Source organism: Rhinoraja longicauda, chromosome 8 (genome assembly GCF_053455715.1).
Source record: "Rhinoraja longicauda isolate Sanriku21f chromosome 8, sRhiLon1.1, whole genome shotgun sequence".
NCBI classification, from domain to species: Eukaryota; Metazoa; Chordata; class Chondrichthyes; order Rajiformes; family Arhynchobatidae; genus Rhinoraja; species Rhinoraja longicauda.
Genome location: NC_135960.1, coordinates 5235720 through 5249037, shown reverse-complemented (window position 1 = coordinate 5249037; position 13318 = coordinate 5235720). Strand labels below are relative to the sequence as shown.

General features: G+C 44.0%; 1 protein-coding gene across 4 annotated transcripts in view; it reads left to right on the top strand.

Moving 5' to 3' along the window:
• sec22a (SEC22 homolog A, vesicle trafficking protein) overlaps positions 1-13318 on the top strand; it is a 61864-nt gene that overhangs the window by 43470 nt on the left and 5076 nt on the right. For all 4 annotated transcript variants that reach the window (XM_078404373.1, XM_078404375.1, XM_078404374.1 and 1 more), the window contains one exon: positions 10984-11049. In XM_078404373.1, the coding sequence (XP_078260499.1) occupies positions 10984-11049 (66 nt within the window). The remainder of the gene's footprint in view (positions 1-10983; positions 11050-13318) is intronic.

Here is a 13318-nt window from a genome sequence, read left to right as displayed (position 1 = left end):
AATAGACCCCAGGAAAAAAGTGATCTGATGAGAGAATTTCTCATTAAGGTTTGAGCTCAAGTAATGAACCTTATTAAGTACGTGCAGGCTGCAGCAGACAGCTGCAACTAAGTGCTGCCATTAGGTTAAATAGTTCTGATGGTAATTATTTCCTAGTTTATTGAGCAATGGTGTTCATTCAATTCCAAGCAAGTAAGTAACTCGAAATCCAGCCTGTCGTTTTTAATAGCATAATATAGAAAGTGCAGATTGTAATATGTCCTGGAACTGAATTCTCAACTGCGGAAACAGATTTATTTTTTAAGTCAGCATCAAGATGAATTGCTGCCCCAAGATATGCTGAAGTGTGTATCTGTCCCTGTAATAAGTATAATCTTTACCTGCGTTTGTTTAGAACATAAAGTGCTCGAGTGACTCAGTGGGGCAGGCAGCATCTTTTAGTTTTAGGGATGCAGAGGGGAAACGGGCCCTTCAGCCCACCGAGTCCACACCGACCAGCGATCCTATCCTTGCGCACTTACACAATTCTACACACACTAGGGAGAATTTATACTTATACCAAGCCAATTAAATTACAAACCTGTACGCCTTTGGAGTGTGGGAGGAAACCAGAGGTCCCGGAGAAAACCCACGCAGGTCACGGGGAGGACGTGCAAACTCCGTACAGACAGCACCCATAGTCAGGATCGAGCCCGGGTCTCCGGCGCTGTAAGGCAGCAACTCTAGTACTGAACCACCATGGAGAACCATGGATAGGTGATGTCTCGGGTTGGGACCCTTCTTCAGACTGATTGTAGTTGGGGGGAAGGGTGGGGGGTGGAGTTAAAAGCAGGGAAATAGAGGACAGACCTGAAAAGTTGCCTCTCCGTGTAGGTGCCATATCTAACCCCCCCCCCCCCCCCCCCCCCCCACTACTCCCTCAGTTACTGCTTGACCTGCTGAGTTCTTCCAGTAACTTGTATGCACATTCCAGCATCAGCAGTCCATTGTGCCTCCTGACCCAAGCCCGTTTTACATAGAGCTTGTGATCATGCATTCCTTGTTAATGCATTGGCTCGAATACAAACTAAATTGATCAACATTGTCAATCCATTAAAAGTAAATTCACTAAACAAAAATATTGACTTTTTAAATGTTTAAGTGCAATCTTTCTGAGAGAGCCTGAAGGGGATTGTTGAATAGAGCAAACAATGCTTAATTGCAACTAAAATGTATTAAGAATGATTTTCCATCAGAAATCAAATAGGCTTTTAACCTAGATTTGAGGAGGTGAGCACTAACTAGTGAGACTGTTAGTAGTAGCTGGTTGAGAAATAGGAGAGGACAATATCCAAAGCATGCCGTTACCATTGTAAGGACGTAACTGAACACTGGAGTAAATGCACACACTTTGAAATAAAACTCAAAATGGATTCTAAATACCTATCAACTTTTAATGCATCAATCACTGTTATCTGCAGCTAATCAGACTCTGCCCCTGTTTGTCATTTTACTGAGCCCCCCAATTTCTTGAGATTGAAGAAAAACAAATTTTCAGAGCTGAGATAGTTTAGTTTATTATCTCATGTACCAGTACAGTGGTAAGCTTTTGTTGTGGGTCAACAGAAAGACAATACATGATTTCAATCGAGTCATTCACAGTTTACAGATGCATGACAAGGGAATAATGTTTAGCGTAAGATAAATCCTAGTAAAGTCTGATTGAAGATAGTCCAAGGGTCTTCAGTGAGGTAGGTAGTTGCTCAGGACTGCTTTCCAGTTGTTGATAGGATGGTACTCACCAGATTGTTTTACAATGGTGACCCTTGTGTAGTCCGGTTGCTGTTATGTTACTTTATGTCATTTGGCAAGTACTTCCTTGCTTAATCTTTGCTGTAACTGGATCTAGATGGAATTGCTGACTTGCTTGCTAGGATCTAAGTATCCAGAGTTCTTCTACCAAACTATTTTCAGCAGTTTGGGATAGTAGTTGAATCTAAGCCACGTTCAAGCCAAGAATGAGAATTTGGATTTTGGTTTGTGGCAGGAAGTGTTGCCAAGCCATAAGCACAAACAAACCGTAGTTTCTTTGTCAAACGTGAATCTTTTGACTTTAGTTTAGAGATACAGTGTGGAAACAGGCCCTCCGAGTCCGCACCGACTAATGATCACCCCCTACGCTAACACTATCTAGCACGTTGTGGACAATTTACAATTTTTACCGAAGCCAATTAACCTACAAACCTGTACGTCCTTGGAATGTGGGAGGAAACCGGAGCACCCGGAGAAAACCAACAACTTCACAGGGCGATGCTGGTATTTTCTGGGTCAAGATGTGGTCATAGAGTAGGAGGGCAGGAGAAATCACAGAGGGGGTTCATAGCTTCACAGGGAGAACGTACAAACTTTGTACAGAGAGCACCCGTAATCAGGATCGAAGACGGGTCTCTACAGCTGTAAGGCAGCAACTCTACCATTGCGCCACAGTGCTGCCCCATCGTTAAGATGGGTTAAATATTTATGGATTATTGGGCAGAAGATGACGAATTGGAGTTGAGGTTCCTCCATTTATTAGAAAATATTTAAGGGCCTGTCCCACTTCGGCGATTTTTAAGGCGACTGTCAAAGTCGTAGCAGATCGCCGAAAAACCGGCGACTGGACTCCCCCTACGACAATGTCTACGACAAGCTACGACAACCTACCACCTAGTCGACGGCAAGCTACCGACAACCGGCGACCCAGTCGTCGCGACTTAGGACGTCCACCTACGACTGCGCCTACGGCAAGCTACAACAACCAAAGTCAACCTACCTCCACCCTCGACAAGCTACGACCCTGTCGGTCACAACTGATGACAACTGTAGCCATTTGATGTAATTTTGGCGCCAAAGGGGTGTGGGTAGGGTTTCCAATCATTCTGCTTCATGACTGCCATGGAGCAACCTATGATGGCATTGCTCTTACAAGAAGAACAAGCCCTGCTGCTTGCAGTGGCCCTCATGCTTAAAATTCTGCAAGACAGAAGGACGAGATGAATGGGGAAGAAGAAGCCCAAGAAGAGGTCTGTGTGGTTGAAGCCCTTGTCCCTGAAGAGACCCAGGAAAGCGAACAAGTTGAACCATGTGGATATAAAAACTGTTCAACTGAAGCACAATAATAACACATGGGTAAAGTAAAAACTTTCAAGTAATTGAGTTCAAAGAACAGGAAGAGTGAAGATGGTGGAGCCATTCTGAGTAGAAGTTTGTCCAGCTAACGTCAATAAGATAATTGGCAATTGTAGAATATAGAACAGTGCAGCACAGGAACAGGCCCTACGGACAATCGTGAGATGACAAGATATTTAAATAAGTTGGAGTCATACCCTTTCGTCAGTATGAGAATATAATTTTAACCTCATAGTGTCATGGAGTCACACAGCATGGAAACAGGCCCTTCACTCCAACTTGCCCACACAAGCCAATATGTCCCATCTACACTACTCCTGTATCTGAATTTGGCCCATACCCCTCTAAACCTGTCCTATCCATGTACCTTTCTAAATGTTTCTTAAACGTTACGAGAGTACCTGCCTTAACTACCTCCTCCGGCAGCTCGTTCCATACACCCATATGCACTTCGTGTGAAAAAGTTATTCCTCGGGTTCCTATTAAATTTTCCTCTCTCACCTTAAACCTGTGTCCTCCGGTTCTCGATTTCCCCTACTCTGGGCAAGAGACTCTGTGCGTCTATCCGAACTATTCCTCTCAGAAACTAATCAGGGAACATAGGCACTACAGGACAAAAGGGATGAAGCACAATTCATGCCTGTCAATTCATGACTGTTGCACCTTTAGGACATTTGAGTGACTTGGGAGTAGTTATTCTAATCCTGTGAACATAATTGCTGAATCCATGGTCAGGTTGCAGTGTTGTTTTGGTACATTGGCATTGAAAAGGCCTTGGAGAGGAGTGGTGTAAATGATTCCAGCCTGTTCTGAATTTACGAAGATAGACTTGTTCAATTGAGTACGCGTCAGGTGCTATAATCAGATATATAAAATGCTGGAGAGAACAGATTAAAAAAAAACGTACACAACTTCAATTAAAGGGATATAAGGTCAATAAAACTAAAATATGGCTGAAGGCTGGAAATTTAAGAAAGGAATCCATTCCATGGTTATTAGCATCTAATAAATTCTATCAGTAAATCAGGTTAATAGCAAGAGCATAAACACCTTTAAATGAAAATACCTGATTTGTGGTAGCATTATCAGGTTCAGTGTTCGGTGCGACTTGTAAACTTCTGGTTATGGCCTCAGTTCAGATGAAATGCCCTGGAAGTCGACTGATCTGGGACTAATAATGTGAAACCCAGCATTAGTTATAGAGAGTCATAGAGTCACACGGCGTGGAAACAGGCCCTCCGACCCAACTTGCCCAAACCGGCCAACATGTCCCAGCTACACTAGCTACCTGCCTGTATTTGGCCCATATCCCTCCAATCCTGTCCTATTTCTGTTTCTTAAACGTTGGGATAGTCCCAGCATCAACTAAAGACTGAGGCAGCTCGTTCCATACACCTACCACCCTTTGTGTAAAAAAGTTACCCCTCAGATTCCTATTAAATCTTTTCCCCTTCACCTTAAACCTATGTCCTCTGGTCCTGTATTTGCCTACTCTGGGCAAGAGACTCTGTACATCTACCCGATCTATTCCTCTCATGATTTTATATACTTCTATATGATCATCCCTCATCCTCCTGCGCTCCAAGGAATAGAATCCCAGCAGACTCTCCCTATAGCTCAGACCCTCTAATCCTGGCAACATCCTCGTTGTTTGGTCATTTAATTTTGTTACCTTTACTTATCAAAAAAGTGTGAGCAAGAAACTCTCCTTTCTTACAGAGATAAAGAAGTATGAATTTAATTGTCTCATAGAAACATAGAAAATAGTTGCAGGAGGAGGCCATTTGCCCCTTAGAGCCAGCACCGCCATTCATTGTGATCATGGCTGATCATCCACAATCAGTAACCCGTGCCTCCCCATATCCTTTGATTCTGCTAGCCCCTAGAGCTCTATCTGACTCTCTTTTAAATTCATCCAGTGAATTGGCCTCTACTGCCTTCTCTGACAGAAAATTCCACAAATTCACAACTCACTGGGTGAAAACTTTTTTTCTCATCTCAGTTTTAAATGGCCTCCCCTTTATTCTTAGACTGTGCCCCCTGGTTCTGGACTCCCCCAACATTGGGAACATGTTTCCTGCATCTAGCCTTGTCCTTTTATAATTTTATACAAGCAGGATTTCCCCTTCATAAATCCATGCTGACTTGGACCAATCCTTTTACTACTATCCAAACGCGCAGTTATTACTTCTTTAATAATTGACTCCAGCATGTTCCCCATCACCGATGTCAGGCTAACTGGTCTATAATTCCCTGTTTTCTCTCTCGCTCCTTTCTTGAAAAGTGGGATAACATTAGCTACCCTCCAATCCACAGGAACTGATCCTGAATCTATTGAAAACTGGAAAATGATCACCAATGCATTCACGATTTCAAGAGCTACCTCCTTGAGTACCCTGGGATGCAGACCATCAGGCCCTGGGGATTTATCAGCCTTCAGTCCCATCAGTCTACCTAATACTATTTCTTGCCTAATGCAAATTTCTTTGAGTTCCTCTGTCTCCCTAGATCCTCTCTCCTTTAGTACATCTGGGAGATTGGTTCTGTCTTCCTTAGACCTGTTTCTGCCTTCAAGGGACCCACATTTGTTTTTACTAATCTTTTTCTCATCACTTACCTAAATAAGCTTTTACTGTCCTTCTTTATATTCTTAGCCAGCTTACCCTCGTACTTCATCTTTTCAGCCCGTATTGCCCTTTTTGTTACCTTCTGTTGTCCTTTGAAAGTTTCCCAATCCTCTGGCCTCCCGCTACTCTTTGCGACGTTATACATTTTTTCTTTTCGTTTCATTCCATCTCTAACTTCCCTTGTCAGCCACGGTTGCCTCTTCCTCTCCTTAGAATCTTTCTTCCTCTTTGGATTTAAATGCTCCTGCATCTTCTGGATTATGCCCAGAAATTCCTGCCATCGCTGTTCCACCGTCATTCCTGCTAGGATCCTTTTCCAGTCGACCTTAGCCAGCTCCTCTCTCATGCCTTCACAGTCCCCTTTGTTCAACTGCAACACTGACACTTCTGATTCACCCGTCTCCCTGTCAAATTGCAGATTAAAACTAATCATATTATGTAAGAAAATTGCTGCAGATGCTGGTACAAATCGAAGGTATTTATTCACAAAATGCTGGAGTAACTCAGCAGGTCAGGCAGCATCTCAGGAGAGAAGGAATGGGCGACGTTTCGGGTCGAGACCCTTCTTCAGGCTATTATGGTCACTACCTCTAAGCGGTTCCTTTACCTTGAGTTCCCTTATGCAGGATCATTTCGGAACATATGATATAACAATAAAACTCTTGACTCTCGAAAAAGATTGAGATAGTTCCTCGGTCTCTCTCTCCCCCCCCCCCCCCCCCCCCCCATCCCAGTTCTCCCACTGTCTTCCTTTCTCCACCTATATCCTTTCTTTGTCCCGCCCCCCTGACATCAGTCTGAAGAAGGGTCTCGACCCGAAACGTCACCCATTCTCTCTCTCCTAGGTGCTGCCTGACCTGCTGAGTTACTCCAGCATTTTGTGAATAAATACCTTCGAGATATGATTCACAGCATTTGTGGGTCTGCAAGCAAACTGCTAAAGGGCTCTTTAATTTGCTCTATAGGCATTATGAATTGAACGTTTATGAAGATTTTCATCTTGATAAGATAAGGTCTATTATCAGCTGAATTATATTAATCTGAATAGCTATTAAATTGCAAATATAGTATTCACAACAAGTCGAACAGCAAGTAATATTTTCACTGCCCATTTGTAGTGTGCAGGTGACAAGCACAGCATTCCATGCATGCACTCAAGTGCATTAGAGGTTAATTAGAGTGCATTCTACCATGGAATGAGATGATTATTAATTTTGCACCTAAGTTTATGGATTTTTGTTGTTCATAGATATTGATGGGCAAGGTAGAGCTAGGAATATGGGTTGTGCCACAGATTATCCGAAATCCTATTGAATGTTGGAATGGCCTCATTTGAGGTGTACAAAATCGTGAGAGGAATAGATCTTGTGGACGCACAGAGTCTCTTGCCCAGAGTAGAGGAATCGAGAACCAGAGGACATAGGTTGTAGGTGAGGGGGGAAAGATTTAATAGGTGAGGGGTAACTTTTTTTTACACAAAGGGTGGTGGGTGTATGGAACGAGCTGCCAGAGGAGGTAGTTGAGGCAGGGACTATCGCAATGTTTAAGAAACATTTAGACAAGTGCATGGATAGGACAGGTTTAGAGGGATAAGGGCCAAACACAGGCAGGTGGGGCCAGTGTAGCTGAGACAGACTGGTCGGCATGGGCAAGTTGGGCCGATGGGCCTGTTTTCACGAGGTATCTCTCTATGACTCTGTGGCTACATGGCCAACTCCTGTTCTTGGAAATGTGAACGAAAAAACTGCAGGTGCTGGAAATTTTAAAATAGGGAAAGAAAATGCTGAAACCAAGTAGGGCAGCATCTGTGGAACAACAAACGGGTTAATGTTATAGATCAGTGACCCTTCATGTTTCATCAGGACCATGTACACCTTCCACATAATTCACTGCAATGATTAATCTAGGTTGTAACATCAACACCTTCCAAACCTATATTTTTATCAATAGGTCCCTCAGGACCACTTTATTAGCTGCAAAAAGCTTAAATTATCATCAGCTATAAAGGCTGCCCTTTTTTTCAATTCATGAACCAAGCACAACGGTAGACAGCATCAGAGACCTGGGTTCAATCTTGACTATGGTGCTGTCTGTATGGTGTTTGTACGTTCTCCCCGTGACCATGTGGGTTTTCTCTGGGGGCTCCAGTTTCCTCCCACATTCCGAAGACATGCAGGTTTGTGTGTTAATTGGCTCCTGTAACTTGTAATCTGTCCCTAGTATGTAGGACTGTGCCAGCATATGGGGTGATGGACAATAGACAATAGGTGCAGGAGTAGGCTATTCGGCCCTTCGAGCCAGCACCACCATTCAATGTGATCATGGCTGATCATTCTCAATCAGTACCCCGTTCCTGCCTTCTCCCCATACCCCCTGACTCCGCTATCCTTAAGAGCTCTATCTAGCTCTCTCTTGGATGCATTCAGAGAATTGGCCTCCACTGCCTTCTGAAGCAGAGAATTCCACAGATTTACAACTCTCTGACTGAAAACGTTTTTCCTCATCTCCGTTCTTGAAAAAGTTTTTCCTCGTCTCCATTCCTGAAAAGGTTTTTCCTCATCTCCGTTCAGGTCGATGCGGACTCGGTGGGCCGAAGGGCCTGTTTTTGCACCGTATCTCTAATCCAATCTAATCATACTCTTACTTTTCCAATATGAGTTAAATTGGACGCTGCAAACGTTATGACTGGGCCAATTCCTTGTGCCATATTGAAGATGAAAGCTTGCTGACTTGACTTACCGCCTGGGGGTGAAAATACCACGTGTCTGATCAAGAAAAATAATTTATCAATGGTACAGTGGGAGCAAGTGAGGAGAGCGTTGGAGCAAGTGAGGAGAGCGTTGGTTGAGAGTTTTCTGTCAGAGCAGTTGTGAGTCGCTCTACCACCTGTGCTCCTCACTAATCCCCTCACAGTGGCCACAGCCAAGTACATTGTCCTTGACGTGCCATTAGAATTGGCCACCAGGCAAATCAGCCAGAATTGTTTGCCAGCTCTACTTTCTCCTTCCCGTACGAGAGAGAAGTGCTTGGCCAGGAGCCATTCCCCAAGGGTTTCACAGTCAATATCAACTTTGCCATGTGCACAACTACTGGCACAAGCAAGCCTGTTGAGCTCAGGTATGTCGGTATCTGGTGCGTTGCTACATGGTTCATGAAAGCAAGTCTCTTTATTCAGCCGGTGGAAAACTACAGAGAGCCAGAGAACTTTTAACTCGGTAAGTGTTCCCCGTTTCCATGAAGCATACTGACTTTTACACATTACTTTGCGCCAAGGCACGAAAATGCGTATGTATGATTTTGAATTTTAATAGTGTGCTGTCGCAGTCTTCAAAGGGCAGGAGTAATCTGCTCTGCGGTTTTGGAATTTAAATGGAATTAGCCAAAAACCAGATAAATTCTTAAGGTTAATGCAAAGTAATCTGTAATGGTTTCAATCACTCAAGATAATGAAAGCATTCTTTGATTTTTTTTTTGGGGGGGTGATGAATGAGCCAGCAGTGTGAGGTGATTGGGCCCTCTACTGGAATGATGAGCTACATGCACATTTGTAGTTTTGAATGGTCTGTTTTACCCATTTTCCCTTGTTCTCTCGTTCCATGTTACATGCTCACAAGTTGTAGGAGCAGAATTAGGCCATTCGACCCATCAAGCCGTTCAATCATGGCTGATCTATCTTCCCCTCTCACCCCCATTCTCCTGCCTTCACCCCATTACTCATGACACCCGTACCAATCAAGAATCTATCAATCTCCGCCTCAAAAATATCCATTGACGGCCTCCACAGCCTTCTGAGGCAATGAATTCCACAGATTCACCACCCTCTGATGAAAGAAATTCCTCCTCATTCTCCTTTCTAAAGGTATATCCTTTTATTCTGAGGCCGTGTCCTCTGGTCCTAGACTCTCCCACGAGTCAAGTCAAGTCAAGTCAAGTCAATTTTATTTGTATAGCACATTTAAAAACAACCCACGTTGACCAAAGTGCTGCACATCTGATTAGGAAAAAAAAAAAGAAACAGTGGAAACATCCTCTCCGCATCCACTCTATCCAGGCCTTTCATTATTCGGTAAGTTTCAATGAGGTTCTCCCCCTCATCCTTCTAAACTCCAGCGAGTACAGGCCCAGTGCCGTCAAATGGCAGATCCATACTGCAGGTCCACACTGAGACCAGCTATCCACTTCAATCTCTAAAGCACACGATCATTTTTCTTCTGAACACAGGACGTCAGAGTTGAGCCCGCTGCACGCAACAGAGCCTGTGTCTCTCGTACCCGAGGGGACCAGACCGCGTGTCGGATCCTCATTCCCACCTTCCACCCAAGTACCCATCTGATGGTTTACTAATCTCACAAGGTGGAGGGAAGTTATGCCGACAATCTCAGTGTGGCTTTCAGTAAAATCAAGAGTGTTTTATGGTCATGTGTCCCAGATAGAGCAATGAAAATCTCACTTGAAGCAGCACAACAGAATATTTAAACATAGCACTCTGTAAACGGTGGGGCATGGTGGCGCAGCGGTAGAGTTGCTGCCTTGCAGCGAATGCAACGCCGGAGACTCAGATTCGATCCTGACTACGGGCCAGTCTGTACGGAGTTTGTACGTTCTCCCCGTGACCTGCGTGGGTTTTCTCCCAGATCTTCCGTTTCCTCCCACACTCCAAAGACGTACAGGTATGTAGATTAATTGACTGGGTAATATGTAAAAAATATGTCCCTAGTGTGTGTAGGATGGTGTTAGTGTGTGGGGATTGCTGGGCGGCGCGGACTCGGTGGGCCATAGGGCCTGTTTCCGCGCTGTATCTCTAAATCTAAAAAATCTAAACAATATAATAAACGAGAAGTAATCTATTCATGAAGTAATGCTTGTTATTGAAGTGACTTGTGACTTGATCTTTTTTTTCATTGTTTTAGTCGGTCTTGTTCTAGAAATATTTTAAAAGTTAGCGAAAACAGCTAACTAAAGATTAAATATTTCAAGTATCATTAACTGGACTGCTTATTTGGAAGGATCTCTGAATGCTGCAAAAGGAAATACCTCGGTTCGGCAGTCTCTGTGGAAAAATAAGTCATGTTTCTATTTCTGTCGCCACAGGAGACAACAGCATTGTCTGTTTTTATTTCAGATTTCCATTATCTGCATTTTTTACGTTTGGTTTTCCATTCTTTCCTGTGCTTTTAATAACATGCAACATCTTTGTTTAATCAAACAGGACGATGAGGAGGAATTACACACAATTGCTGTGTTTTTCACTGGTACTGCTGCATGTTTGTATCAGGTGGGTTTCTGGTTGCTCGGTAGCCTGTTTATAGGTGATAGGAGCAGAATTAGGCTATTCGGCCCATCAAACTACTCCCACCATTCATTCGTGGCTGATCTATCTTTCCCTCTCAACCCCATTCTCCTGCCTTTTCCCCATAACCCCTGACACCCGTACTAATCAAGAATCTCCAGCTGTGGAGGCCACAGTAGCAAAGAATTTCACAGATTCATCACCCTCTGACTAATTAAATTTCTCCTTGTCTCCTTCCTAAAAGAACTTCCTTTAATTCTGAGGCAATGGCCTCTAGTTCTAGACTCTGCCACTAGTGGATACATCCTCTCCACATCCACTCTATCCAAGCTTTTCACTATTCTGTACGTTTCAATATCTGGGTGAGCCTTTTGTGACCAGCGACCACAGTTCTCTATTAGCTTTAAATTAATGACTTATAAAGACAGTGTAGTGGCCTGGCGGAGGGAGGCTAGAGAAAAGGCAAGACGCCAGGCAGTTTAAGGTAAGGTTCTTTATTAGGCTGTGAGCTCCTGCTCACAGCGTAGTCCACCTAGGGATGAGCCACGCCTCCCAACGGGCTGGCTTTTAACCCCTTACGCCTGTCCGTCACGTAACGAGGGGGCTGACCCAAGGAGTGGCCTGATCCCCCGGGACCGCCATAGGACCCCCCCCCCAAGAACCGGAGGTACCCGGGACCGCCATAACAGGATGGGCCCACTAGTTAAAATTCAGAATCGGGCCAAGGCCAATTTTAATGGTATTGGACAGAAACTTGCTCAGGTTTGGTGGAGTACGTTGTTTGCAACAAAAGAATGTCTGGAAAATGGGATGCTTTTGAAAGTGTGATGACAAGAGTTCAGGGCATGTACGTTCCTGTTAGATCAAAGGGCAAGGAAGGTGGGAGAAAGGAAGCCTGGATGATAAGACAAATTGTGGTTGTGGTAAGAAAATAGGAGGCATGGAACAGGGATAGGATAGGATAGGATTCAGGATATCTTTATTTGTCATCCAAAAAACAAGTTTTTTGGACGAGATTTCGTCACCCACAGTCCAACAATAAGAGCAATAAAATAAGCAAATTACACAACCCCAACCAACACAAAACACAAAAAAAAAGAAACATCCATCACAGTGAGTCTCCTCCAGTCACCTCCTCATTGTGATGGAAGGCCAGAATGTCATTTCTCTTCCCCTACCGTCTTCTCCCGCGGTCAGGCTGTTGTATTTGTTGGTCAGGCTGGACTCAAGTGTATTCCTGAAGGAGTTTCAGAAATCAAAGAGCCTACTTAAGAAGTAAATCAGGAGAGCAAAAAGGGAGCAATAGATATCTCTGGTAGGTATTCAGATATTATTATGGTAAATGCAAAGAGATTTTATGTACATTGAGGGTAACTAGAGAGAAAATAGGCCCCCTCAGAAATCAAAGTGGTCATCAGTGTATGGAGGTTCTCCATGATAATTTGTTCTGTTTTTACCATGGAGAAAGACATGGACTGTGGAACTTGGGACAGCTAATGGAGATGTCTTGTGGACAATCTGGATTACAATCAGATAGATGCTGGGTGTCCTGAGGCATCTGAAGATTTCTCCCAGGCCTGATGAGATATTTTCTGAAGATATTGTACGAGGTTGAAGAAGAAATTGCAGGAGCCCTGGCTGAGGTAAACGAATCACTATTAGACACGGGGGAGGTGCCGGAAGACTGGAGGGTGGCTGATGTTGTGGCCCTGCTTATCGACTACTGAGCCTAACATCTGTAGTGGGAAAATTACAGGATTGGATTCTGAGGGGTAGGATATATATGCACTTCGATAGACTGGGGCTGATCAGCAAAAAGGCAGCATGGTTTTGTACATGGGAGACCATGTCTTATGAATCTGAGGTTTTTTTTGAAGTAAGCAAAAGGGTTGATGGGGGAAAGCTGTAGATGTTGTTTATATGGAGCGGCAAGGTATTTTAAAAGATACATGCCCAAAAGTAGGTTTTAATAAGTGTTCGAAGTATGTTATTGTTATGAAGTTCATATCCCTGAACTTCAGAAACAGGCAGGCAGGTACGTGGATAGGACAGGTTTGGAGGGATATGGGCCAAGCGCGGGCAGGTAGTACTAGTGTAGCTGGGACAGGTTGGCTGGTGTGGGCAAGTTGGGCCGAAGGGCTTGTTTCCACGCTGTATCACTCTGTGACTCTATGAACCTTGAGCATCGGCAGCTGAATGCATGTTTGCAAATGGTGGAGTGGTTGAAACCAGGAATGCATAAGATGTCAGCATT